At 38.0% G+C, this 27763-nt stretch overlaps 2 protein-coding genes across 5 annotated transcripts; one reads left to right on the plus strand and one right to left on the minus strand.

The window, feature by feature from the left end:
• Positions 1–25573, plus strand: LOC142979028 (unconventional myosin-IXa-like). Of its 4 annotated transcripts, XM_076123771.1 has the most exons (34): positions 1–867; positions 1790–1933; positions 2766–2881; positions 3785–4698; positions 6167–6347; positions 6947–7086; positions 7698–7944; positions 8146–8281; positions 8625–8773; positions 8922–9032; positions 9478–9525; positions 9894–10109; positions 10911–11105; positions 11649–11896; positions 12091–12262; positions 12558–12723; positions 13254–13345; positions 13672–13740; positions 13986–14102; positions 14397–14580; positions 14758–14858; positions 15110–15285; positions 17232–17382; positions 17707–17865; positions 17957–18365; positions 18536–18805; positions 18987–19148; positions 19361–19465; positions 20057–20194; positions 21261–21443; positions 21528–21643; positions 21788–21929; positions 22015–22199; positions 22421–25573. In XM_076123771.1, exons 1-34 carry the CDS (start codon positions 832–834, stop codon positions 22563–22565), a joined length of 6123 nt encoding a protein of 2040 aa, XP_075979886.1. In that variant the 5' UTR covers positions 1–831; the 3' UTR covers positions 22566–25573. The 4 variants fall into 4 exon arrangements, with proteins under 4 accessions (XP_075979886.1, XP_075979888.1, XP_075979887.1 ...); XM_076123773.1 differs by lacking the exon at positions 9894–10109; XM_076123772.1 differs by lacking the exon at positions 9478–9525.
• On the minus strand, positions 25569–27667 carry LOC142979030 (uncharacterized). Its single transcript, XM_076123781.1, has 2 exons — positions 26484–27667; positions 25569–26142 (listed from the first exon to the last, which is right to left on the minus strand). Exons 1-2 carry the CDS (start codon positions 27548–27550, stop codon positions 25611–25613), a joined length of 1599 nt encoding a protein of 532 aa, XP_075979896.1. The 5' UTR covers positions 27551–27667; the 3' UTR covers positions 25569–25610.
• Positions 27668–27763: the final 96 nt, after the last annotated feature.

Here is a 27763-nt window from a genome sequence, read left to right on the forward strand (position 1 = left end):
CAAGTCGGACACAAATAAAAATGGTGGTTCAATAGAATAGATTTCTCTGATCAAATTGTTTATTGAAATAACTCATAAACTTATAATAAAGTGTTTAAGAAATAGAAAACTTTTTTATATTTTTTGCCAATATTGTATTTATCTGGTGCGATTACGTGGTGCGTTAGGAAGAGTTGTGTTTGTCAAATAACAGGTTGTCGGAGACACCGATTTCGCTACAGTTTTGTATCTAATGTGTTGTTTTTTTAACTGTAATAAGTTGGTCATATGTAGCTACTATCAAAAAATTAACTGAGTGAACGTTCAATACAATGATTTGTTAAGTTTTTAAAGAAGAATGCCAACCGAAGTCTCCGAAGTAAGCTGGGCAAGTGTTCTATTCAATCAGCATGTGACCCAAATCTGAGATTTCTCTTCTTTGTGTTTTATGCTAGCTTCATGTTTACATCGTGAAACTCTATTTGTAATATCAACCGACCCATTCAACGCAAGTAAAAGCGGCGATCATCCTTAGGGACATGTTATTTTATGAACTTGTCACGGTTGACTACCTGTGTATCTCAGTGGGGGTCAGGTGCAGTAATCTGGATACTTCGAAGTTTTGAAAACATACTTTGATAAACGCCTTACAGTAACGTTAACGTTACTTATCAACTGCAAGTGAAGAATAAGATTTGGCCAGCTGTCAAGAAAAAAATATTAGTGTAGATTAATGTTTACTAGAAATGCTTGTAAACACACAAGAAAGTATGAAACATCAGAAAAACTTTCAATCAAAATGAACACTACAGTTAAAGAACTGAGCCTCACAGAATAGGACAATGATGAAAGATGGCTCATTCTGAAAATCACCGGTATATTGTGCAGGTCAGTATTATTTTGGTATTCTTTTAGTTTTGGATGCCTGTAGTGATATTATCATTTACATCATTCTTGATATATTCATACAGATTAACTATAATAATACAAACAAACAACTTGTTTGACACTGAACTTACAAAAGTCATGAAATGCTTAAATTCTGTGCCAATAATGGTACAAATAACATCTTTTTTTAAGTATAATGTTCTGTCTGCAAATATTTTGTGTTATATTCGCATCAATAGAGCGTTTGAAGGAGAAACAACAGCACAACTTATAATATAATATAGCTGAAAGTAATTGAATATAGTTTTGGTTTTAATACTACTAATTATATTATCAAAAGGTGCTTAAGTGTTGTCCACATTTTATGACTAATTTCAAAGTGTTTAGCTTACTCCTTTATATAACTTTTCATACACATTTACATCATAATATCAATAGGTTTGAACTTATTTAGAAATTAGGTAGGTGGAATATTGTGTGATGTTTAAAGCCAAAGAATGGTAGCGATACTTTTTAAATATAAAGTAAATGGGCCATTCCCAGTCATACAAATAAGTTTTCCTGTCAACCTAAACTAAATAAAATGTGCTCAGTGAACAATTTCCTTTTAAAGTTATTCCATCTTTTACAACATAAAATTATTGGTATTGCGTTTCATGATTATTTATAGCTCAAGAAATATAAGAATGTTGTTACTTTTACTGAAAATAAACAGAACATATTGTATGTATTACTTTAAAATTAAAGTAAACATACAATTTATTACATTTAGACTTGCAAAAATATAATGAAAATTTATTATGTGTAAACATTTCCATCGGTAGGATTCTTTGTGATCCATCGCAATTACTTGTATCATCCTGTATGAACATTATGTGTTGTTATTGAAGTGTTAGGTTTAAGAGTTAAATTATAAATGCAGGTTTATGTGGGGGCATTATCTCCGCACTACGAGGCCCTGTCAGTGGAAGCATCAAAGCAGACAAGCTCTGAGGAAATAGTCTGTTGCATTACTGACAAACTCGGACTAACAAATGGATCTGGCGGCCCATATGAACTTGCTGAGGTAAGTATTTACATATTACAATTGATGCTTTATAATGCATTTGAAATTGGTGATTAAAGGAATTCATGTTTTATCCTGTGTAGGGAAATGTGTCACAGGATAGTTGCTGTAATTTAGTTCACAGGATCAAATTATAGTGACGTGATTAGTAACCAATCTTAAGTTAGCTGGCTATTTGGTATAAAATTTAGGAGTTAAATTGTAATTGCACTGTAGTTTCCGGATAACAAAAAAAATTTTACTTTAAAAGATCCTAATGTCTTGAAAATGTCCATCTGATAATGCCTAACACTTACGTGCAGCATTTAACACAAAATGAAAGGGAATGTTGTCTCAGTCATATTACAAGTAACTTGCATACAGAGCAGCAACATCTATAATTAAAATATCTGAACAATAATTTATTAAATGTCAGTTGAAAGAGTTGAATACATTGGCAGTATCATTAAGTGAACTACTAACATTAGCAATACATTTTTTTGTTCAACAATGAGTCACCAGTTTCCAAGACAATTACTTCCTTTGCTTGGTCATCAGTGAAACACTCCTAGCATGACTCCTTATAGATTGGCTGAGACATTGTCACAGTCTCACTAACATTTGATATAATTGCTATTTGAGATAACATTTGTTTTATTTTTATTGTACTTATCATGCAAAACATTGAAACATTTTAACCTAAATCTAATTTAATTTTAGACACACTTGTTGATTTGTAAAAAACAATTATTTCCTTTAATAGTATCCATGTGATCTTTATACCAGTCTGATATACAGTGTAAGTAAAATATTGGAATATATTCAAATAATATAAATGAGATGTAAACATTAGGTGGTTGGGGATATGCTCAGCGGAGAGTGCAAGGAGCGGCGACTCGGCCCCAACGAGTCGCCCGTCGCAGTCATGTTACTGTGGCCCAACAACACCGGCTCCGGGCAATATAACAGGTAAATTGCAAATTTAATTGCTTCACATTGTTTCTGCACTTACAGCCCACATTATATATTTTTTTCGAACTAATTAATTGATTAACGAATTGTTTGATAAATTTTATAAATCACTAACGTGACCAATGCTGTCCATGCATGTTATATACCTACCCATTTTGTATATAAGTTTTCCGCGACGCAAACAGTAGCCAACAACAAGTTCAACAATGTCAAATCAGGTTTTTCTATATAATTATCTTATTCCTGCAATTATGTGTTACGAGAGATACGTCTAACCTTGTCTTAAACACCTGCATTGCGTGTATCTGTACCTTTACATATATTTGTGTCCATTAAGCGTCCTGTCACCGCAATACTATTTCTACTATATTCCATTGTGATGATTCATCTTAATTTATTTTACGCTCCGAGATTACGCTAATTTAAACTTGTGTATCCTTAGGTGTCGTCATGAAAATTGGTTAAAATGACATATTTGCATTAATTATGCAGTACAGTTATAAGTAAACTGTATTATTGTAGCATTCGAAGGACCGCAGTTAATATGTTGTTATCGACACTCCGGGACGCGTGTCTGCGGTCTGCTACGAGTGTTATGAAATATTGTTGTTAATAATTAAATTAGTGTTATTCAAATGATTAGTTAGTTGTTTAATGAAGGGCTGTAACAGTGATTGGGGAAAAGATCCGAGTGTAGCACATGAGTCACTCTTCCTGCGGCGGCGGCGTGATAACGGCGTGTCCATCCTGCCAATCAAACTGAAACATGGCTTCTAAAACTGTACCACAACTCGCAAATATTTAGATTTCGTCGTTATGACTCAAAAGTAACATTTTATTTTTAGATGCGCTCTCCTGCCGACGTCTAAAGCAGATAAATAATTTTTATATACTTTGCAGATTCTATCTTCGTGAGAAAATCCCTGACGAGCCATGGATGGAGAACTTCTCGGTGGATCCCCAGCTGATAAAGGATTACTTCCAGCGATTCCTGTACCAGCCGAAAGACCGAGAATACCCCGACTTGTGTCAGCTGCCGGAGCTTAATGAACAGACTTTGCTCGATAACTTAAAGTCGAGGTTCGCGGCCGGCTATATTTACACTTATGTCGGCTCCATATTGATAGCACTCAATCCGTTCAAGTTTTACCCCATCTACAACCCGAAGTACGTGAAGTTATATCAGAACAAACGCATAGGTTCCAGTCTTCCACCACACATATTTGCAGTCGCCGATGCCGCGTATCATTGCATGCTACGGGAGAGAACCAATCAATGCATTGTTATTAGTGGAGAGAGTGGTTCTGGGAAGACTGAAAGTACGAACTTTCTTCTGCATCATCTTACAGCTCTGAGCCAAAAAGGATCTCATGGAAGTGGTGTGGAACAAACCATCCTCAGTGCGGGCCCTGTATTAGAAGCATTTGGTAATGCGAAAACTGCACATAATAACAATTCCAGTCGTTTTGGTAAATTTATTCAAGTGAATTACAAGGAAAATGGTATGGTACATGGAGCTGTTGTACAAAAATATCTTCTGGAAAAGTCAAGGATCTGCAGCCAGGGACGTAATGAAAGAAATTATCATGTGTTTTACTATCTATTGGCTGGTGCGTCGGAGCAGGAGAAGGAACAGTTGCATTTACTCAGTGTGGACAAATATAACTATTTATCAAGGACTGGTTGTAGTGAGGTGCCCGGTATTGATGAACAGTATGAGTTCTCTCGTTTAAAACAGTCTATGGAGATGGTGGGATTCACATTGGATAAACAACGGCGCTTGTTTGCTGTGCTCTCTGCTGTGCTGCTTTTAGGTGAGTTCATACCATATCTATGTACAATTAATAAAAGGACTGCCATATCAATAGATAAAGTAAACATAATTGCCTTGATAAGAAGTTCATTATCATGTTTGGGTGTAATATAATATTGTATGTACATATTTGAAAAGTGTGTAATACGAAAAAGTAATAATATACAACCAATACTTAATACATAAATCCACTGACGCTATGTCACACCAATAAACATAATAGGAAAATACATTATCCTCATGATAATAAGTATGTAACTGTGTGTGACAAGTATACATTTACAGCATTCCTAATTTATTTAACATAGTTATTAGTTTGTGATATAATTCTGAATTTTCTAAGCACTTCAAGTAGATTGCACTTCAATGTCTGACTGTATCATATAGATATTTTGCAAGTTGGCATGTTCCTGTTTATTATAAAGGATTATTATTTCAGCTGCTATAGGGTTAAATTTGTATGCATAATTGCATCAAAATCGACATAGCAGTTAATCTATGAAAGTGTAACAGTCAGGCTTATGCAACAATATAATATTTTTTTTAACTTTAAATGAGGTATTATTTTATGCAACAAAGACATTTGATGTTTTGACTGAATTAAGAAATTGCTAGATTAGTTAAATACACAAATTATTCCTTAACCGAAACTTTTCTTAAAAGTAAAATGAATGTGATATTGTGATTCTCAGCATATTAATTTTACGATAAAAATTAAGGAAAGAATTGAGGACAGCCTAATAGTGCTGCTTTGATGTTGAAATAGATATTGTTTTGTTTGGAACTTTGACAGAGGAAATCTGAATAAAAGTACATAGTAATGATTTATTGAGCTCAATAATATTTCCGTGCATCATATTGACGTCATATAGTCTATATCACATACACGTTATATTGGAGGATGGGATAAAACAGAAAACTAAACAAGGGATATTTTTAATATCTTTGAAAACTTCAGATGGCTATTTGTCCACATGTATGCTATAAAAATATAATTTAACATAGTATGGTTACGATCACTCTTCGCGATTTTGTCTGCTTAAAGGTTTATAATCCTGTGTAAACTATCAGTGTACTAATTTTAATAAAAAATCGTTCCCTCGTTTTGGCATGATTGAGTAACAAACATTCATCTATACATTCCAACATCGAAATTTTCGCATTTATTTTACAAACAGCAACCACCCTCGACTTCTTCCGCATGAAAGATTTCCCGGGGTACAATGTAACCTATGCAGCAATCTAGATTTTAAGCTATCAATATGCCAAATTTCATTAAAAGTCGTCCAGAAGTTTTTGCGTGAAAGAGTAACAAACATGCATCCATCCTCACAAACTGTCGCATTTATAATATTAGTTGAACTAAGATTACAATAAGATACTCATATTCAGCCCTTGCCTCCAATCCATCACAATAGCCTATAATTATGAAAACGAACAGATAGTTATTGGTATCTCGATATTTCCAGGCAATGTGGAGTTTCAGCCGCAGAGGAAATCATACCACCACGACGAAGCTGTTGGCGTCAGGAACCCTGAAGTGGTGTCGTTGATATCTTCACTGCTGAGGGTGAAGCAGGAGACATTGCTGGCGGCGCTTACGTCCAAACGCGCCAGAGCATCGGGAGAAACGCTCGTTATCAATTATAGGTATGTTGTTAACACTTATTAGCGTCTGTGAGCTAAATGTTTATGTAATAAAGTTGTTAGAGAACTAGATGGAATTCTATATTCGATTGCTCCGTATTTGTGGTTAATTTGCTACTGCGCATATCAATGAAATAGCCTGGTTAAGCGCAGTGAGCAAGGTCAATAACTAGTTGATTTACTGTTGATTTTGTATATTTATATTGCTTGAAATGATTTGAATGTGTAAATATGCTATTTCCTTAATTATTTAAGTAGTTTTGTTACGAAAATTTGATCATGTTTCTTTTCTAATTATTCCAAGACTTCAAATACAAATTAGATCAATTTTAGTTAGTTAATTATGAGTTTGAAAAAAGACAACTCCCGCACTAAGAATTGCTCTTGTGTCGAAGGGAATTTTACAAAAATACAAGCAACGGACACAAGGCACAACCAGACCCGAAACAATTATTTGTGGATCGTACAAATAATTGGTTCGTCTGGGAATCGAGCCCACGACATCCCTACGCAATGGTATTGGCGTGGTGACCTAAATCACTGCGCCACGGAGGCAGAATTTAATGCTTCAATTTTGTTTAAACGATCTAATGTACTTGCAGGTTGCCTGAAGCGATAGCGACCCGCGACGCGATGGCCAAGTGCTTGTATGGTGCTCTGTTCGACTGGATTGTGATGCAAGTCAATCACGCGTTGCTCTCTAAAAAGGATACACTGCGGGAACATCAGGGACATAGTATAGGTAAGATTTTGTACTTTTTAATTGGAGTTTACAACAGTAAACAGAAATGTGTTTTGTTTTGTGTACAAAATGGTTTATCTCTTCAAGATTAGATGTGAACATATTATATCTTAATTAATCTTTTCCTGTGATAGTACATAACATGTTTTGAGGATTAACTCGTTTGCTACAAATATTTAGAATTTATTGTTTGCGTCGCGCATTCTCTAGATATCTAGATGAAAACTGTCTACTGAGTAGGCAGACAGATAATGGACTGTAAACATAGCCTAACATGGAATTCCTAAACCATAAAAGAAAAGCAGACAATATTATAAAATAACAAGTTAAAGGACGAAAAGACTTTTTTTAATTTATTATAAACGGTACTTACTAGCTTTCCACCGCGGCTTTGCTCGCGCGGGATTTTATCCCCTTTATGGTGGAATTTCCAAAAATACTCTCTTGGACTATATTACACTACACTCTCAAACTTTCAACTTCTTGCCTTCAGTTGTTTCTGCTGTACATTGTCTGTCAGTCAGTCACTCAGTAACGGAGTTTTATATTTGAAGGTAATATTAGCACGACGAATTCTTTCAAATGTAACAAAATGTACAATATGTTTACAGGCGTTCTCGATATATTCGGTTTCGAGGACTTCGGTCTGAGCAACAGCTTCGAGCAGCTGTGCATCAACTATGCGAACGAGCATCTTCAGCACTATTTCAACCAGCACGTGTTCAAGTACGAGCAGGAGGAGTACAAGCGCGAGGGTATACCCTGGACGGATATCGGCTTCTCTGACAACACTGGGTGCTTGCAACTTATTGAAGGAAAAGTCAATGGGTTGCTGTGCTTGTTGGATGATCAGTGCAAGTGAGTTGAGTTTTATGATATATTTAGTAATTAATCGAATTGTTCATGTGTCAAGAATATTTGATTAATAATTTGAAGCAGATAATCTTTCGCAAAAGTACTCTCTAGCCGATTGAAATTTTTTTTGGTGTAATACAGAAAAATATTTCATGAATCTTTTCGGTTGAAATAAATAATCCAATATTTTTTTGTTATCTTCAGCTTCCCGTGGGCGACAAACGAGACGTTACTGCAGAAGTTCAACTCAGTGCACGAGAACAACCCGTTCTATGAGAAGCCTCAACGTCGTGAGCCTGCGTTCGTCGTCAGGCACTATGCCGGGCGCGTCAAGTATCAAGTATGTTATTTTTTCAAATTATGTTATTAACATCCGGTCTGTTATACCCGAACAGTGAATGTGATACACCTGCGTGTCGCCGTTTACAATATTAACAAGATGAGCCTGTAGCCATATAATGGCCACGTTACTATAATTCTGGGCTGCTATTGTTAACATTAAATAAAAATAAAGAACCCAAGCACTTCCCGACCCGGAATCGAACCGGAGTCATCGTGATCCACTACACGAAGACCACAGAAGCTAATTATAAATAAATAAAAATAATATCTCATTGGCTTGCCTCCTGTGGAAAAGAGTTTTTACATTATTTGCGTGTAATTAAAACTTCCATTTTTACCAGGTATCAGCAATGCGGGAAAAGAACCTGGACCTAATGCGACAAGATATAGTCAGTGTACTGAAGAACTCGTCGCTAGCGTTCGTGAGGGAGCTGGTCGGAGTCGACCCTGTTGCCGTCTTCCGGTGGGCCATCGTGCGGGCTTTCTTTAGGTAATACATGTATTTTTGTATGTAGTAGTGTCAAAAAAGTAACATAATTAACACGAGAGTAATTTTAATGTTCTCTACTTTTGCGTGATAGGGCCTAACTTAGTTAAATCTTAAACAATAATTTTCATAATGTCGTATTTGTTTGCAGAGGTTACTTCGCGTTCTTAGAAGCCGGCAGAAGACACCGAGTCCACCGAGTGGACGGCGCGTCGCGAGTCCCGCGCGCCTCCATACATGCGCCCAACGACAGCATCATTAGGTGAGTGGCCACTGTACCAGACACTGCAACGTCTGTGTCTACTTGCATCACAAGTACTACAGCTTACCTCAACAATACGTATATTCACTAACTGCAGATATTGCAATATCATATTAACTTGAAAGGCATGAAGATTATATATAAACGAATTGGCCGAAAAAATTAAGAAATTCATACACCAGGTTGTGACTTCGCCGCAAATGTTTCGTTTATCACTAACATAGATCGTCCATTATGTAATTTGACTCCAGGGATACAATTTCATATCCATCAAATTGAAATGTGGAAGGAATACAATGTAAATTAAGCAATTGCGGTTTGAGACACGACTCTAGTACAGTATATTAATATTACCTATGTATAAAATATATATTATATTGATATAAAAAATACAGCTTCTGCAAGCGACGTTATGTGACGTAATGAAATGTGTCTTGTTGCTCAGCCAACTGGTGACAGTATCGTCAATCAATCTTGCGATCAACCGCATTGCGTAAGTCACCGAATTTACGGCATGCTTGTTATATGTTCTATGTGCACCTAACGCATGGACGTCCATGTTTTTAGTCAACCTCGTAACACACCCTTTTGTTGCGTTCACTCCGCGGCGAGCGAGCGCGGCCCGGCGCGCCTAGGCTCGGCGGGCCGCGCTCCTCCGCACTCACGCCCACTGTCGACTCGCTACCAGTCTAAAGCGACTAGCTCTCATCTATTAGCTCTCTAATAGGACTCGGTGTCACTCTAACTTCGCGGTCGCACCGTGCGGGTCTGCATGCATATCGCCGAACGTTTAATTTGGTTTACTTATGTTTTGTTACATTAATTTTGTTATCGTCCACCCTCTCCCTCCGCGGCCCGTAGAGCGCCCCACAGAGCGGCCACCAAGGGGCGGGAGGCGGCGCGCGCGGCCGGCGAGGGCCGGGAGGGCCGGGAGGGCCGCGAGGGCCGCGAGGGCCGGGAGGGCCGGGCGCGGCCCGAGGCGGGGCGCGGCTCTAAACATTACAGGCTGGCCGAGACCCGCTCGCGCAGGCCCTTCGACGACACCGACGTCATGCAGCGCGCCAGCCAGATCGTCATGTACGTGGCGGCTCTCTCTCTCGCTCTCTGCACCACGGCTTCATCAAACAAATGACGGGCGCCCGCGGACCGACTCACTTGTCCCTACATTTTTATCGTTTTCATTTTTCTACTCCCTCATTACTTACTCGTTTCGTTTGTTATATTTTGTTTGATGAATTTGCGTGTTTCGGTTGGGGTCTCTCTTCACTTTTCTTTTTTCACGGTGATGGCTATTGGTGTTTATTTTCGTGCATTATTGTCGCATTTCTTTGTGATTTTCTGTAAAGCCTTTATTTATGTATACTATTTATCGTATGCTGAGTTGTTCAGCTAAACGCATACAATTACATCTTCTATTGTTCAGTACTTGTACTCTTCGTGTTAATATATTATAGACGTTGTAATTGTTATTGGTCGCTTTATTATTTGGGTTAAGCGTAGATAACAAGTTTCAGAAACTATTATTAAAAATAGTATATTGAAGTTTTTTACTATCATTAATATCTACATCAAAAACAAAATCATATTCTTTATAACAAAATTTTTATTGGCTTTTTTAGATAGCAATCGGTCAAAAGATTTTATCAGCTTGTTTTTGATTGCAATTGCTCGTATACTAAATTTAGTCCCACATCTAAGCATGTCTGTAAATAAATTGCACATTTTGTGTCACAAAAAGTTTTCTGGTGGTCGGTTATTGATCCACTTTAAGAGATCTCATGTGGGTAATTAAAACTATGATTTATAACATATTGCGATCTCTTAGAGTATTTAATTTGTAATGTAAATTTCCTTTACGTGTTTGATTTGATTCAACAGGAAAAACAAGTCATTTAGGCCTCGTGAGCGAGCGAAAAAGGGTCTAAAGAATCTTCAGAGTGTAAAGACATTAGTAGGAAGGACGGCCGCGCCCGCCGGCAAGCGGAAACAACCGCAAACTGTCGCCGCGCAGTTCCAACACTCGCTGTCTGCACTCATGGACACCTTGAACCAAGCCAACCCGTTCTTCATAAGGTAAAACACAACATATTTTAAGATAAATAAATTTTATCAGGTATTCATTGAAAATATTCGGCAGTCTAATAGGTTGGGTGTCAGTTTTCAGCTATTGCATCTTTTCGGTGCATGTATTAATCTCATCTATACTAATATTATAAAGCTGAAGAGTTTGTTTGTTTGTTTAATTGTTTGTTTGTTTGTTTGTTTGAACGCGCTAATCTCAGGAACTACTGGTCCGATTTGAAAAATTCTTTCAGTGTTAGATAGCCCATTTATCGCGGGAGGTTATAGGCTATATATCATCACGCTATGACCAATAGGAGCAGAGTACCAGTAAAGAATGTTACAAAAACGGGGAAAATTTTGACCCATTCTCTCTTATGTGACGCAAGCGAAGTTGCGCGGGTCAGCTAGTTTTCTATAATAATGTTAAATCGAAACTAGACAATAAGTATACATACCATGAAAACTACCGAATCGCAGTGTATAACTGTTGCTTTTTTTTGACGCGGTTGTCGAAAACAAATTATTCCACTAATAGAATTGTGTGGTCCACAGATGTATAAAATCTAACGGCGAGAAGGTCCCGCACGTGTTCGACGACGAGACGGTCCAGCGCCAGCTGCGGTACACGGGCATGCTGGAGACGGTGCGCATCCGCCAGGCCGGCTACAACGTGCGCCTCACCTACGAGGAGTTCATCCAGCTGTACAGGATCCTGCTGCCCAAGGGCTTGCTCAGCTCGCAGACTGACGTCAGACACTTCCTCGCCACGCTTAACTTGGATAGAGATAACTATCAACTCGGTAATTTACTTTCCCTACGTTTCATACACAAATAATAATATGTAGCTTTTCTACTTCGATCATAGAAACATATTGTATTAAAATATAATGGAGTTTCCCTGGCAACATCAGTTGATAAAAAATTACAACATTTTTATAATAATTAAATAGAGCAAAAAAAAAGCTTTGTTTTACGATGGTTACAAAATACACAGGTGCTACAAAGATCTTCATGCGAGAGAGTGAGCAGACGAAGCTGGAGTACCGGCTGCACCAGCAGATCATGGCGTCCATCATCACCATCCAGCGCTGGTTCCGTGCCGTGTTAGAGCGTCGCCGCTTCTTGGCATTACGGCGAGCTTCCGTCGTGTTGCAGTACTTCTGCAGGTATGGACCTACGTTTATCTTCGCTTCAAATAAGAATAATATGTGTTTTTTTATCAGTATTGGTGGCTGCGTAATTACATTTTCATTCTCACGCAAGCGTCGAGTTTTTGAACACACATAACAGGACATAATTCATGTGACAAGGTATTTTTTATGTTCGGTTCTTACGAGATATGGCTCGATATGGATTAGGGTTAAGTTTTTTTTGTCCAAAAGGGAACATTTCGCTCTGAATTTATCTGATACGGGCGTGAGATAGTGGTCGGTAGTGGGTACAGTGTGTATGCGTGTGCAGACAGTGGCTGGTGTCGCGGCAGAGCGCGGCGCTGCGCCTGCAGGCGTGGTGGCGCGGCGCGCGCACGCGACGCTGGTACCTGCGCCTGCGCACCGCCGCCACCGCCTTCCAGGCCGCCGCCCGCGGGCACCTGCTGCGCCGGGCGCTCGCCGCCGGACGGTCCGAGGTACGGGAGACATGCAGCTCCCACTCGCCGCCGATATCCCTGGACCGCAAAGCATAAGCATTCATTACTATATCGATACTCGTGTTATGTGAATGTACACGTACTACCGTGTACGGGTGCGTACGCGTGTTCGTTTAATTAAATTCGAATTCTGTGTTCACGTTGCGAGGTCCTCGGATATTTCCGACGAGCAGTATACTCTTCATCACTTTTCGTCCTCCATTGTGCTGCAGGGATGTAATTGTGTTCTCTTAGATGAATTACTCTTATTTATTTAATGTTGTATCTTGATATTGAAGTGATACTAAAATACTACAATTTGTTTTTGATTTTCGTTTATAAATCTTTAGCTAAGAGAACACGATTTCGATTTCATGCAATAAATGAATGACACCGGTTTGCACCCGTCCCGTTTTGATGTCGATTAACAATTTAACCGTCCCCCCCGAGTCGGAATGTTGTCACTAAATGTGCAAAAGTGTTGTAGTACACACTGGCATACAACGTTGTGGTCCGTGTTGTGTTGACAGCATGACGGCAGAGCTCCCGAGAACAATCTCTCGCAGTGGCTGGCGACCGTGAAGCCCACCGAAACAAATAGCAATTATATCAACGATCACCTGTAAGTACTCCACACACCTACATTATATTGTAGTGACATTATAACCACATAGGTGTTCGTGACAAGCAGATGTGCAGCTCTGCAAATCCTTGTTCTTAGAATATTTGATACAATTATTGCAATAAATTAGTAGAAGTTAGCAACAATTTTGGCTAGTAATTACATCTATACGTATATTTTGTGTTGATTGCAATGTAACTAATATTTTAGAATCTAACTTCAAGCATGGATTGACTGAATTATCGTATTTTCACAATAAAGTGTATTTATTTGTGGATAGTGAGCTATGCTATCGCTTGTATGACTAAATAATAACAAAATTTTAGATATATTCTACGAATGGACCAAGAGAACTCGAGACAACTGCGCGCCACCCAGTCATTACCAATACCAAGGTATCATATTTTGTTTATATGTAACTCAGTTATAAGATATTTACTTTTGAAAGCATGTTCTGCTGTGGTAACCATGAAATTAAAAATCCAGTCCTCTCAGTGGCGCTGTGGTTAAGGTGGTCGCCACGCCGCCTCCAGCGCGTCGGGAGGACGTGGGTTCGATTCCCACTAGGAAAAATATCTGTGTTTTTTTTTCTAACACATTCTCCATATTGTCATTCAAATTATTAATGTTTTGGTTTTAGAGAGAAGAAACGCGAAAACTTGATCATAGACGCTTCAGAGACTTCAAATACTCAGAAAGTGAAGAAAAGAACAGTGAAAACAGAGCAACGAGAATCATTGAAGCAAACAAGCACGAGGTAAATAAAGCCTATGTTAAAATATATTTAGAGTAGTACAGTATCGACCACAATTTAAAGGAATTAGGAACAAATTAAAGGAATATATGCCTCGATTTCTATTAAATAGGTTATAAAATGGAATCTTGTGAGGTGTTTTCATACATTTGCTGTTACTTTATTTTAGCAGATAGGTTATCTAGCACCTAATTATTAACCGTTGAACAGGCTCTAAGAGATTTAGATGTTGCAAGTTATTATAAAAATAAATGATTTTCTAAGATTGAGATTTGATTGTATGTTGTGTATTCGTAGCGTTATACACAAAGAAACAAGCGAGTCGTCGCCGGAAGATAACTGGAACGTGAGCGCGAACAAGTACCCGCAAGCGGCGGTCACCCTGCCCAATAAGATCACGCCGGAGGACCTCGCTAACGAGATGTTGTGGCTCCGGCTCGACCAGAACTATCTCATGAATGAGAAAGAAGCGATCAATAAGGTAAATAATAATTATTATATGGAGTAACCAATAAAAAAAAATTATAGCCTCATTTTTGGACAAATAGTCGTCCTGTCGTTCAAGTGCACTATATGCATTATATTATAGTTAATTTGAAAGCCTTGTTGACTGAATGTTTTTTTAATGCAGTAAATAAATATTCTATTTTTTTTTCAGAAACGGGAAAAAGAGTTGACCGATCTGCTATCTAGCAGTGAAGAGTACCTCAGGCAGTGGAGTTCGCCCGAAAACACCGAGACCAATAAAACCAGTGCGAGGTAATGACCCGATCTTTTCCGTGAAGCAGATTATGAAAGTAATTTATTTTTAATACATAGAACTCGCGATGTCGTCGTTCCGTCAGTTTATGTGTAGGGTGTATTTTTAAAGTTTGTTGACCATTTCGTCTAAATTGAAACTGTCAGTGAGTCTCCATGTACCGATACGATAGTTAAATACAACATACCGTTGCCAGTCGTCAGTTACATTTAATGGCCACTACTACTAAGGCTGTGACTGTTCCGTGCAGGCGGTCGGGCGGCGTGTACCAGCGCAGCGTGTCGAGCGTGACGCTGGAGTCCCGCGCGCTGCAGTCTCTGCCGCCCGTGCGCCGCGACCCGCGTGCTGCGCCCGCCCCGCCCGCGGCCCCCGCGCCCGCACCCGTCGTGGTGGCGGCACCCGCACCCGCGCCCACCGTAGACAACAGTATGTTTTGAAACTTTTTGACCCTTGCATATTACAACTTTTTTTCGTTCTTGAAAATGCATACTCCTCTTTAATCTATGGTTACGGCACCTTAAGATTGAACACGTGATTTGAGAGAGTTGAATCGAAAGATTGCGAGTCAAACGGACACTCTGATAGAAATTGTTACGCGCATTTTCTTTAACGAATTAAGCGTCTTTTTAATTAGATCTGACTATACCGAGTCCCGTCTCTAAATTTAATTAACCCGCGAGCACACGCGCTATGAGCATTTCCCTCACGGTGAATTTAAAATTTCCGCAATTTATTGATTTATTTGTCTACGGTTGTCATTTGCCCAATAGCTGAGTTTTATACTTCCCCTGTCCCGTACATAACGGTTTTTTAATGTTAGTGTGCATCAATCGCTTAGTAGAGGTGGTTTGTTTCGGCGAGTCTCGTCGCGCGGCATTTTGCTCATCGCGCGACTAACAGCGTAAGTATTATTTTTTATTGCTATTTTTTTTTCTTACAGTATTATACCTTATTTAAAGTCTTTATTTTTATTTTATTGTTGAATACTGGTGCAATATGAGTTTATTAAGCAGTTTACATACAAATATAATAGTTTTTTTACAGATGGATAGACAAAAACAACAAATTTATTGAAAATGATGGAGAGAGTGAGCACAGCAATCACAACACTTATACTGAGCAGTTATCTTTCTCATCCTCTTCAACAAATTATCAAAAGATTCACAAATGAACCTGGCTTTTCAGAGGAAGTGAAACCTGACGGTGTGCGATCTGCGCGATCTGTCCAAGGCGTACAAATAGCAAGACGAAAAAGACATGTATTACAAGTAAAAAAAAATTATGCACTGAACATGCTTTTACTTTGTGTGACATATGTAAAGCTCGTGCATTTGATGAAGATTAGTGATTTGTTGTTAACTCCTTAATTTTTTTGATAAAAGTTTATTTTTTTTAGTTTATACCAAAAGTGCATTTCAGAAATGCCAATTTAGTTCCTGTTTTTGTAATTCAAATATTATAGCATAACGAATGTTAAATATAAAAAAAAATATTTGATTTGATTTATCACTTACTTTTTATTATAATTAAGCAGTAAAATATATAAAAATACTATAAATTGTGTACTTTTTGGTTATTTGTAAAACGTGAGCAAAATGCTCTATACGCGAGTGGTCGTGTAAGTTTTAAAGGCGCGTGTGCTCCCGGGTTAAAATAAATTAGTTCTTTCAACAAGTTGCAGAATAGTAAATATTATATCAGCATCGCTGTTACTAGGCGCCATCTCATGACCATTACTTTATTCATTATTTGTTCACGACTACTGATAATTCTAAAGAAGTGATTAGTGTAAAATGAGTATTTTATCTCTGGATTAAAACTTAATGATGCGTTGTCTAATAATCACCCTTGTCTTGTGTAAACAAACGACACTGTAGGAGGTCCGCGTGATACTTCACATTTCTCCTTGAAACTTTTAGTAGTAAACATGTTCCCTGTGAAATCTGCTATTCTCATGAACGATATAATTTGGTGTTTCATATACAAAGTGCGATTATCTGCAATGGTTATAGTGATCGGTTACGTTTTAAATGTTCTCAAAATTATTTTTTATGACTACAGTAAGTGTTCTCATTTATATACTGATAGTATAAAATACGTGAAATAATGTTTGTTTGCTTGTTCTTCTTTAATATGAAAGACTGAGTCTTTTTATCAGTCTCATATATCCCGGGGAAAGGCAAAATTGTGCTACTTTCCACGGTACGCCAAGTGTACGGTCGATTTGTCGTTCTCAACGACACGATATTGGTATAATGATGTCACCAGAACACCAAATTTTACGTAGTTTTTATTAAACGACAGATGATGCATTGTACAAGAAACGTTGCTATAATAAGATGATAAGTTAAAGTCGTTGTTCGCTGGTGCAGGTCGCGTGTCGGAGGCGGTCGCGGCGGAGGCGGGAGCGCCGGCACCTCCGAGCCGAGCACCGCGCCGCTCTCCGCGGCACTCGTCGCGCGGCCCGCCGCCTGACATCGTCGTCGACGCCTCCATCTCGCTGCACGACCATGACATCCAAAGGTATTCTATTAATTTTATGCTTACGAATAAAATATCTTTATCTTTATCTTTGCTGACTATCACAGTTGCCCTGGTGTCACATTCGGGACCTCAAGAAAGTGACCAAGACTAATTACATGATTGTAAAATTAGATAATGAGTAACCCTCGGTTAATACCTTGGCGTATGTTTACAAGGATACCGTAATAATAATTTATTTATCGTCAATAGAAATCATCAACATTAAAATATACTTAATTTATTGCGGTTTCTCTACATGTGGTGATCTTACGGAAAGTTATCTATGTAATGTGTATTTTAAATATTGGTAATTGATGTGCCCAGAGCTGCGTCGGAGCAGATCAGCGGGCTGGTGGTGGGCGGCGCGGCGCTGCGGCGGCGCAACTCCGACCCCGCGCCCGGCGACGTGCGGCCGCTCGACCCGCGCTCCACAGACTACATCGGACAGACCGGCAACGGACTGTTCCGGATCGCCGGACACAGGTACACTACTCGTTAATATAATACCATTAAGTGAACATTTACGACAATTGTAGGCCTTTCGAAACATGATCAATGTTTCTTTTTTTCGTAGGTTTCGTAAAGGTACTAGGTTCGCAAAGGGAGACAAATGCGTGTACTGTCATCAAGCTATCGACGCGTTCGTCACGCAAGGCCAACGTTGCATCGACTGCAAACAGCTATACCACACGAAGTGTATACAGAATAAGGGAGTCATCACGATGCCTTGCTCCAGCCCCGTCACGGTCGCCGGCCGAGGCAGGCACAAGGCCAGGAAGAGAATTATTTCGAACTCTAATTACAATCTACCCGACCACTCCAAAGGCCCAGCCATTTCAAATTTCAACCTAACGGGCACTTCAGAGTTTATGGATAGAACGGATAAGATAATATCAGACGCGACCGAGTTGCAGGCGATGCAAAATTTCATCACAGAGAAAATTTATCAAATGGAGTCTAATGAAAACAAAAAGCAATCGGAGGTAAGTCTATGAACTTAAGTATATTATGTCACATAACTTTTAGCAAGGGTCTCTTTAACTACAAAAATACGCCCCTGACAACTACCTAATTGATTTTGCGGGCTTGCGTTGAAACTGCGTAAAAATATTAATTATAAACATGATCAAATAACACGATATTATTATTACAGGTTGACAGGGTATTCAAACACGCGTTGTTAGAGTTCAAAGACAATTTAGTAGCGACGTACAGTATCGTGGAGACAAGAGGCTCAGCACTCAAGTACAAAGACTTAATAGGGAACTTCCTGCACGTGATGGAGACGGTGTGCGCGAGGGAAGGATCCACTTTGTCCATTACTATGGGCGTTAACGCGTTTCGTGGCTTTATGGATGAATTCATGAGCCAACATGACACGGATAAGGCGCGGACGAAAAGAAAAAAGGATAAAAAACGAAAGGTAATGGAATAAAATGGCTGGATATCATCCAAATCTCAGTTAATTTTTTCTGCAGTTTCAGTCTATGTTTTGATGGTATACTCGTATTGACTGGAGATGTATGTTAACATAGTATTAATATTGATTGGAAACTGTAGATTTTTTATCAAAATTAGTATTAATTGCTTTATTATGATTTCAGGTCGACGACCCAATTCAGTACAAGGGCCATAATTTCATCTTATCAATGATCAACATTCCGACGGAGTGCGAAATATGCAAGACGTTTTTCATGTGGCCTATTGAACGATCGCTCATTTGTCAAACTTGTAAACTTGCATCACACAAGAAGTGCTACACTAAGGTACATTTTAAAAACAAACTTCAATCTTTTCTAACCATAAAAACTAGTCAGTACTTTTCGTTTTAAAGTACAAGCAAGAAAATCACCGGTTATGAGATCAAGCATGTATAAGATAATAATAAAAATATACCATGTAATAAGATCCGTTTTGAAAAATGGCGTGAAAAATTACAAATAATTTCACATTTATATTTGGGATTGTATTTCTGTAGGTATCGACCATGTGTCGCAAAGAGAACGTGACTCCATCAGCAGCTATTGTTGGCGCCGTGGACGCGGGCGGACGAGAGCAGATGGGCGTGGTCACGCGAGGAAAGGTAACTAGGATCTATCTATCAATGTATCTGTCTATCTATCTCTATCGAATCAGCCTGTTTCCACCCACTATTGAGTACAGGCCTCCCCCTCAGCACGTCCTGCGCTTGTCTTATTCATTTCAGCCCTACATATTTAACAATGTCGTCCGACTATCTAGTTGGGGGCCTTCCTTGAGACTTTCGCCCATTACATGGCCGCCATCCAGTTATTGCTTTGGTCCACCTTCCATCTTTACGTCTAGCCAACTGACTACGATATTAGTAACCAAACTTTATAAATTACTAGCTGACCCGTTCAACTTCGCCTGCGCACATAAGAGAGAATGGCTCATAATTTTCCCCGTTTTTTATTTTACATTTTTTACTGCTTCTCTGCTCCTATTGGCCGTAGCGTGATGTTATATAGCCTAAAGCCTTCCTCGATAAATGGGATATTCAACACAAAAATATTTTTTCAATTCGGACCAGTAGTCCCTGAGTTTGCGCGTTTAAACAAATATATATTATATGACACCAGAATCGCTAAGGACTTTATCTATCTATCTCTCTACTTATTTAAATAAATAATAATTTGTATTAATTTTGTCCCAGGTTTTCGGAGTACCCCTCCCAGATCTACCTACGGGAGAAAGCAACATACCTATAGTAGTAGACAGGCTCATCACCACAATAGAAATGACCGGCCTTTATACGGAAGGATTGTACAGGAAAAGCGGTCTCAGTTCAAAGGTAAACTAACTATAATGTTTTGTACACTAGTCCCAAAAATTAAGGGATATAAAAAAAGAATCCAAATTTTTGGGTGATTTTCAACAAGCTGTAACTCCGAGGAAAATGGTCGTACAGAAAAAATAAAAAAAACAAATTGTAGCTCCATGTGTCTAGTTTTTAGATATGACCATGAAAATTTTTTGTCATGGCCAGGTCTGGAGAAATCCTACGAAAACTACCAAAAAAAATTTTTTCCAAATTTTTTCCCTCCTAAAAAAAGGTCCACGGGCTTCAAAAAAATTTTTTTGAAGATGTTTACATTTTCTTATAGAGAATATTGTGCAGTTTTCAAAACCCTCCTTTGATTTCCTGTACGATCATTATTTCCGGAGTTATTGAATATCAAAGTCAAAAAGAACTTTTTTGCTTTGATTGACGATAACTCCGTGGCAAATCGTTGTACAGGCTTTTTGAATACGGCAAATTAAAGAGGATTAAATTTTCTAAAAGAACTTTAGAAAGAAAGAATCAAAAAAATTTTTTTGAAGCCCGTGGACCTTTTTTTAGGAGGGAAAAAATTTAGAAAATTTTTTTTTGGTAGTTTTCGTAGGATTTCTCCAGACCTGGCCATGACAAAAAATTTTCATGGTCATATCTAAAAACTAGACACTTGGAGCTACAATTTGTTTTTTTAATTTTTTCTGTACGACCATTTTCCTCGGAGTTACAGCTTGTTGAAAATCACCCAAAAATTTGGATTCTTTTTTTATATCCCTTAATTTTTGGTTCTAGTTTATAATATACTAAGCTCGGTGTCATCGATGACAACGGCATGGTCGTTTGTTGGTTTTTTGCGATTAATTCGAATAACGGCGTATGGTCACTCGCCTGTACATTTAAGAGTGGCTTATTTAACATGTAACAAGATTCTCCACGTTTTCGGTATAGACGCGGTTTATAAATCATTTAATGAGATTTTATGCCTCTGTCGGGTGAGCGTCCTCTCGTACAAAATATAATATGATCAATTTGAAAATAAACCTTAGTTCAGTCGAGTACATATTGATATGCCGCGCCTGTGCAGGTGCGCGAGCTGCGGCGGCTGCTGGACGAGTCCCCGGAGCAGGGCGCGGAGCGGCTGGACTCGTACGCCGTGCACGTGCGCGCCTCCGTGCTCAAGAGCTTCTTCCGCGAGCTGCCCGAGCCGCTGCTCACCTTCGACCTGTACGACGACTTCATCATGGCGGCGCAGATCTCCGACCCGCAGGTGACCGGCCCCTCCCGCCCCGAGCCTCTCTCCGCTCCACAGCGCACGGCGACACGTTACCGACTGTATTCTTAACGGTTTCAGGAGCGGGTCTCGACGATATTCACGATACTGAGGAAACTCCCGAAGCCGAACTTCGATCTCGTCGAGAGGTTAATATTCCACCTGGCGAGGGTAGCCTTAGGGGAGGATCATAACAGGTAATCGACTTGATTGCATCATAATAAGTTAGTTTATTTGATACATCATAAACTTAAACGCCGACGAAACCAAGGTTTATCAATCCATTAGAATGAGCTTTGTTACTGTCGAACGGGGAATTTATACAATTTTCTATCGTACAGGATGGGTCCTAACGCGCTGGCGATAGTGTTCGCGCCGTGCATCCTGCGGACACACAAAGTGCAGCCGGCACAAGACTCACTGCACGACATCGCGCGACAGACTGCCTGCCTCGAGGCCATCCTCGTCGATAGATTACGCACCGTATGTATACCTTACGTCATTATATAATTAATTTTCTACCAACTTCATGCATTTAACTATATTATGCTTGGTGTTGTGTGTGTAGGTGCGAGGCATGCTGCAAGACATCGCCACGCTGGAGTCTGCGGCGCATACGGCGTCGAGCCGCCTGTCCACGCTGCGCTCGCACAGCCACGCGCCGCGCTCCGAGGAGCAGATCCTGTCCCAGCACATACACGAGATAGAGAAAGAGAAGCGCCTCCTCACCAACCAGTTGCCTACGCTTATCAGGTATGAATGATGAAGTCACACGAACGTGCCGGTTTAACCGCTACATGAAATAATGCGATGTCACGGCGTGGCCCTACTCTTGGACACTGTACGCAAAGTCTTGCACCGTTATTCAGCTTCGAAATCGAATCGAAGAATCGGAAGAAAAAAGGAATTGCTTAGGAGGTCATAATTATTACCGAATTGATGGACTAATCAGTTTTCGTTCTGTGTCTGCGCAGAGCGACGTCGGACGACGACCTGCTGTCGACGACGGACCACGACGGCGAGCTGGGCAGCACGGACGACCTGAGCGGCGCGGGCTCCCTGCGCTCGCAGCGCTTGCTGCACCGCCAGCTGTCGTCGGACGACCCCATCATGGTGTGAGCGGTCCCGCGCCGCATATATTTTTCTACGTTGTTGATAGTGTCCGATGTTGTGGTGCCCGCGTCGCCCCACGTGAAGCAATCGGCGGCCTTCGATCGAATCTTATGCAGAAATGTCCAATTTGCCATGATATTTAGGGTTGTTGTGAAAAATTTAATGTTTATCGATAAGTGAGTCGTGAAATTTCTTACATTCCTGATGATATCGTATTATGTAAACAAATTAGCTAAAATGTTCCTCTGCATGTTCCTTTACATTTCTACTGTCTAGCGGAAGATATCACACGAGTAAATGTTCCATTACTTTTATGTTTTACGGTATATACCATCATATAACTTAATGCGACCATCTTTCTAATGTGGTTATGTTTTGATATCTATAACAGACTATCGATTTATTACATAGATGTTGAAACAAGCAGGTATGTATATTTTAAACTTGAATACATTATAGTACACGGTGATAGAGCCCTGTTTTAGACGAATATACAATTAGTAAAAGTAGACAGAGCGCTAGCGCAGTCGATATAACAGCAGATATTCTTGTAGCCTTTGTACTACTGTACTTAGACGTAGTGATGAGCTTATTTTAATAAGTTAATCGGTCGCCACCACTATATCTAGGTGACAGCCCAAATACGTGATGTATCTGTATATTGAAAGTATTTTTCGTACGTAAAATATTTACATTTATCTTTGCACTGAAATATTTTATGATATATTTTCTCTGTGTAAATATGTAAATCTTATCTTACGGTGATTTTAAAAATATATATAGCAATATCATTCTTCTGTCAATAAAAGTATTTTGTTGGTCATGTAAATGAATGCGACTGTCTTTTAATGTTTCAATTAGTTGTTAGGGTTAAACGCGAGGGCTCTAAAATGAGTGGCCATTCATTCCATTTATTTTATTTAAATGTAGTTGAATACTTGTCGTTTTGGTATCGTGTTATCCGGCTAGAATGATATTTTAGTCAAACATGGCACAGACTAACTTGTGCGCGACACCAAAACGATCAATCGAACGACTATAAATTGTTTAGACATATTCTAAAATTGAAGATTTTAGGTGCTTTTATATGCCAATCCAAAGACATCACTTCTATGAGGTTTTAAATATTTTGTGATAAATTATCAAGTGCGATTCCATTACGCGGTTTTAGGCACCAAATTATTGTTTAGTTGTTTTACCTCATTTAAAAGACGATTTTAATTCTATATAAATAATTGATAAGTAAACGTAATAGTGATATGTTTTCAATTTTAACTGAATACATGATACATTCACAGTGAATATTGCCCGAGTACTTATTGTTATTACTAAATAAATGTACATGTCGAAGACATGCGATGCTATTATATCTTAATTATTCATATTTTTAAAGTATTTTATCATGTTTATGAAACTTAGCTCTCCTACAAAATCGACTATTTTCATAATATAGGTACCTACTCATATTGTTACAATTTAATCCAAAAATATTGTAAACACCATGTACCTTGCCTCTATCTTTTATTTGCTTTCATATTCTAAAAGACTGTCTTAAAATAAGCTATTGAATTTATTGTTAAGTCACAAATAATTTACCCGCTTTTTATTAATTAGTTAGTAACAATTTACTATATACAAACAACGAATAACTCTGTGACAACTCGTATTGTTTGTAAGCCTCTTCTCTGACTATCATCTATTATTATATTTTATAGCTCAATATACATGAAGGACTGCATTGTTATAAACTTTCTTATCTGATAAGTTTACACATTTGTAATGTCTTTTAAAACCATGAAAATGTTTGAATCTCACATTGAATTTGATACTGAGGCATATGTTTTGAGCTATTTAAAAGCAGAGCAATTGAGAAAACTTTTAGGCTTTATGTGCATTTACTATAAAAATTATATATAATAAATTTGAGCGCGCATGACTCAAGGCGCCGAACAAAACAATATCGTATTTCTATTTGTAAAAATTTGTTATTCTCTTTGATTGGGGTTGTGTCGCAGTAATCTAGTGTATTTCTGTGCCTTCGACTAGTTTGCTTTCGGCAGTCCACGTCTAGCCTGAACACGTCTGAAAGTCTTACTACTATTGTTGATGGTTTACTAGTATTCTTGTATAGCATTGTTAGAATCCAAATTGTATTAGCCACGTGCATTTTACATTGTTTTGAAGTTATTTGAATATAGATGTGGCTTGGTCTCGATAATTACATTGTCGTTATCCTGAGCTTCCCATCAGCGAACATACTCATAATCATAATTTTAAAGTAAGTTGTTTTTAAGTTAATGAATGTGCAATGTGGCTACAACTAGAAATTTATTGACACTTTAGAAGTGTATGTAGATATTCGCCAGTTCCACGTAAGAATTATGTAAATAATTTATTAGTTACTATAATCAACTTAGCAAGGTACTATTTTATCTTAAGAATTGCTATGGTCTTTGCCACTGTTAATTTGTAAAAGTGCCTATCAAATGAAACTGTTTTATTTTTCATTTTAAATTACCTATTGGTGCATTAGATATCATTGGATTGTTAAAATTTATTGTAGTACATAGTTTGTCGTTTCATGTTAATATGTTGATTATCACAGAATATTAAATAATAATGATATTATGACTCATGTTAGGCAACATCACATTTTATTTAATTGTTGCATCTTTCTGTCTCTATCTGGTCTTATGAATCATAAGGCGTTAGTGAATATTTCCTTACAAAATTGAACAGCTGGCATTTTTATGTTTATTCAGCCTGTATTAATATTGTACTTGCAATTTGTTAAGGACCAATACTAAACTGTTTACAACTTGGTCGTTTTATATACCTGTATGTCATTTGACTGTGAACTTTGTCCTACATGTTAATCAACAATGAATCTTGTATCATATAAACATGTATATTGTTCAACTATTTTTAGGGATCCTATAATGTGTCAATATAAATGAAATGTAACCAAAACGTTATACTGTATACAAAATATGAAAATAAAAAAAAGAATAATGCGAAAAATGATTTTTATTGTATGAAAACATGATCTGCTTAAGTAGTTTCATCAGCTTGATTTTGCGTCGAAAAAATTTGCCCAATAGGACACGTAGACCAGGTATGACTTGCCGAAGCTAAGTCCCAAATGCTATTTACTAAATGTTTTTGGGCTTCATTTTGATTCATGGTATTTGTTTCGTCGGTTTGTGCTACTTCTAGATCTATAATTTCTACATCATCATAATCTTCACTTTTTTCCATCAGATCATCAGCTGTATATATAGTTGTTGACGATAAAGGAAATTTCTCTGGTCTCGATATTAATTCTGCTAATTTGTATATTCTTTCAGCTATACCAGATGGGATGGATGGCTCTAAAAGGTTCAAAAGATCCTTGATAAAATATATAAGATAAGGATTATATTCTGCAATAATTGCCTGAATATAGTTGACATCCAGTAATTGTTCAGGAATAGGTTTTTGAAGGTCCAGTGTGAGATTGTGTCCCTTTTTACTAGGAAACCAATTGTGATACAATTGCTTCAAATCTTTTTTCTTCTTTGAAACTTTGTTTTCAGTAGTCATCCTGTAAATGCAATAACAAGATATTAGTTTTTTTTTATGGTAGTGGACCTTATAACATCAGCAGTCAGATCAAATAAGTGTGACAAATGTAATGTAATCATTAGTAGTAGAGCTGTATAGGGAAAAATTGCCTTCAGTCTCTAGCTTCCACTCTTGACTTTCTCAGTGTGAATAGATATTCTGTTGTAAAAAGTATTCTATGGGTTAATCTACGTTTAAACTATTGATGTATCAAATTTCATTTAAATCTAATCAGTAGTTTGTCGCAAGGGTATAATATACATACATCAATCCATCGTCACAAAAAATTATAACATTAGTATGATAATAATTTAAGCTTACTTTTCAAATTTCTCAGCAAATTGTTGGGACCTCTTCAATGCGATCAATATCTCAGATACCCACAGTGCAGCCAGGCGAGCTTTGGAAGGATGATTTTCACTACTAGTTATTTTGATGAGAGCCAATAAAAAATCCAAAAGTAAATCATTTGTATGAAGAAAAGTGAGCAATACTTCAAAACACTGCAAATAATTATTGTTTAGCCTGTTTCTGTGTTTAAAATCTTTGGCACTAAAGAAAAGCAGTAGATCTTTAGATAAAAACATGGAATCTTCTCCAAGTATAATTTTATTGATCAGTGTGTTGGTGTTTGGTGTGGTCTGTAGAAAATTCTTGCTCTGTTTATTCATAATATTAATAAGTGATGAAATAGATACTGTTTTTAAATTGGATAGATCAATACAATCTCCAAACAAATCTCTAACATCATTCACAATTGATTCTTTCATGTCAATACTTGGTATTTCTGATAAATTTTTAATTTTGCAGTCTGGATGGGCAGATATACTTAATGATGTACACAGATTAATAAAGGCAGCTATTTTAATCGTATCACCATGGAATACCTCTTTTTGCCCTGTAACATAATCCTTAATGCTTGGTTTATATCTATCCCAATAGTTTTGCTGAAGCCACTGTAAGCTTATTGAACATGCTTCTCGAAGCAATGTAATACAGGGAAGATTATTACTGTGAGCTGTATCATGTCGTAAATCTACAATCCAGTCAGGAACTCCTAATTTTTTGGCTGCTTGATACAGACTTGTGCCTTTCACTGTCTCTGTATCTAGCATGTGATTAACAAAACGCATTATAGCCGAAGAATAGGCTAGCCGTAGAAGTTGATCGTCAGCAGGATTTTCCACATTTTGTATATCCTTAATATGGACTTGAAGTAAAGATAGTGTTGATTCTATGCCGGAAGGTAATGATGGACACCTTGATTTCCATATCAATATAGTGTTTAGTGCATGTTCTTTATTGCCAGACGTGTTCGAAATCTCATTGTAGACACTTAGCCACTCTTCACTATTATACCAAGGAACCACATGACAATAATTATTCATTTTTGTTCAAATTGTGGTTGTATGTTGTAAATCAATAAAATAACCTCAATGTTTACACTACACTTCGATTGACTGTAATTTCATGGTGTATTTGAATTCTGTCAGTGTCATCTGTCATCGGCAGTCATCGGCATAACGCTAGCGAAAATCTTTGCCTATGGTGAAAACGTTGCCGAGTCGCCGCGTCGTCGTTGCGATGCCGTCAATGCCGTC

Source organism: Anticarsia gemmatalis, chromosome 15, assembly GCF_050436995.1.
Source record: "Anticarsia gemmatalis isolate Benzon Research Colony breed Stoneville strain chromosome 15, ilAntGemm2 primary, whole genome shotgun sequence".
Lineage (NCBI taxonomy): Eukaryota > Metazoa > Arthropoda > Insecta > Lepidoptera > Erebidae > Anticarsia > Anticarsia gemmatalis.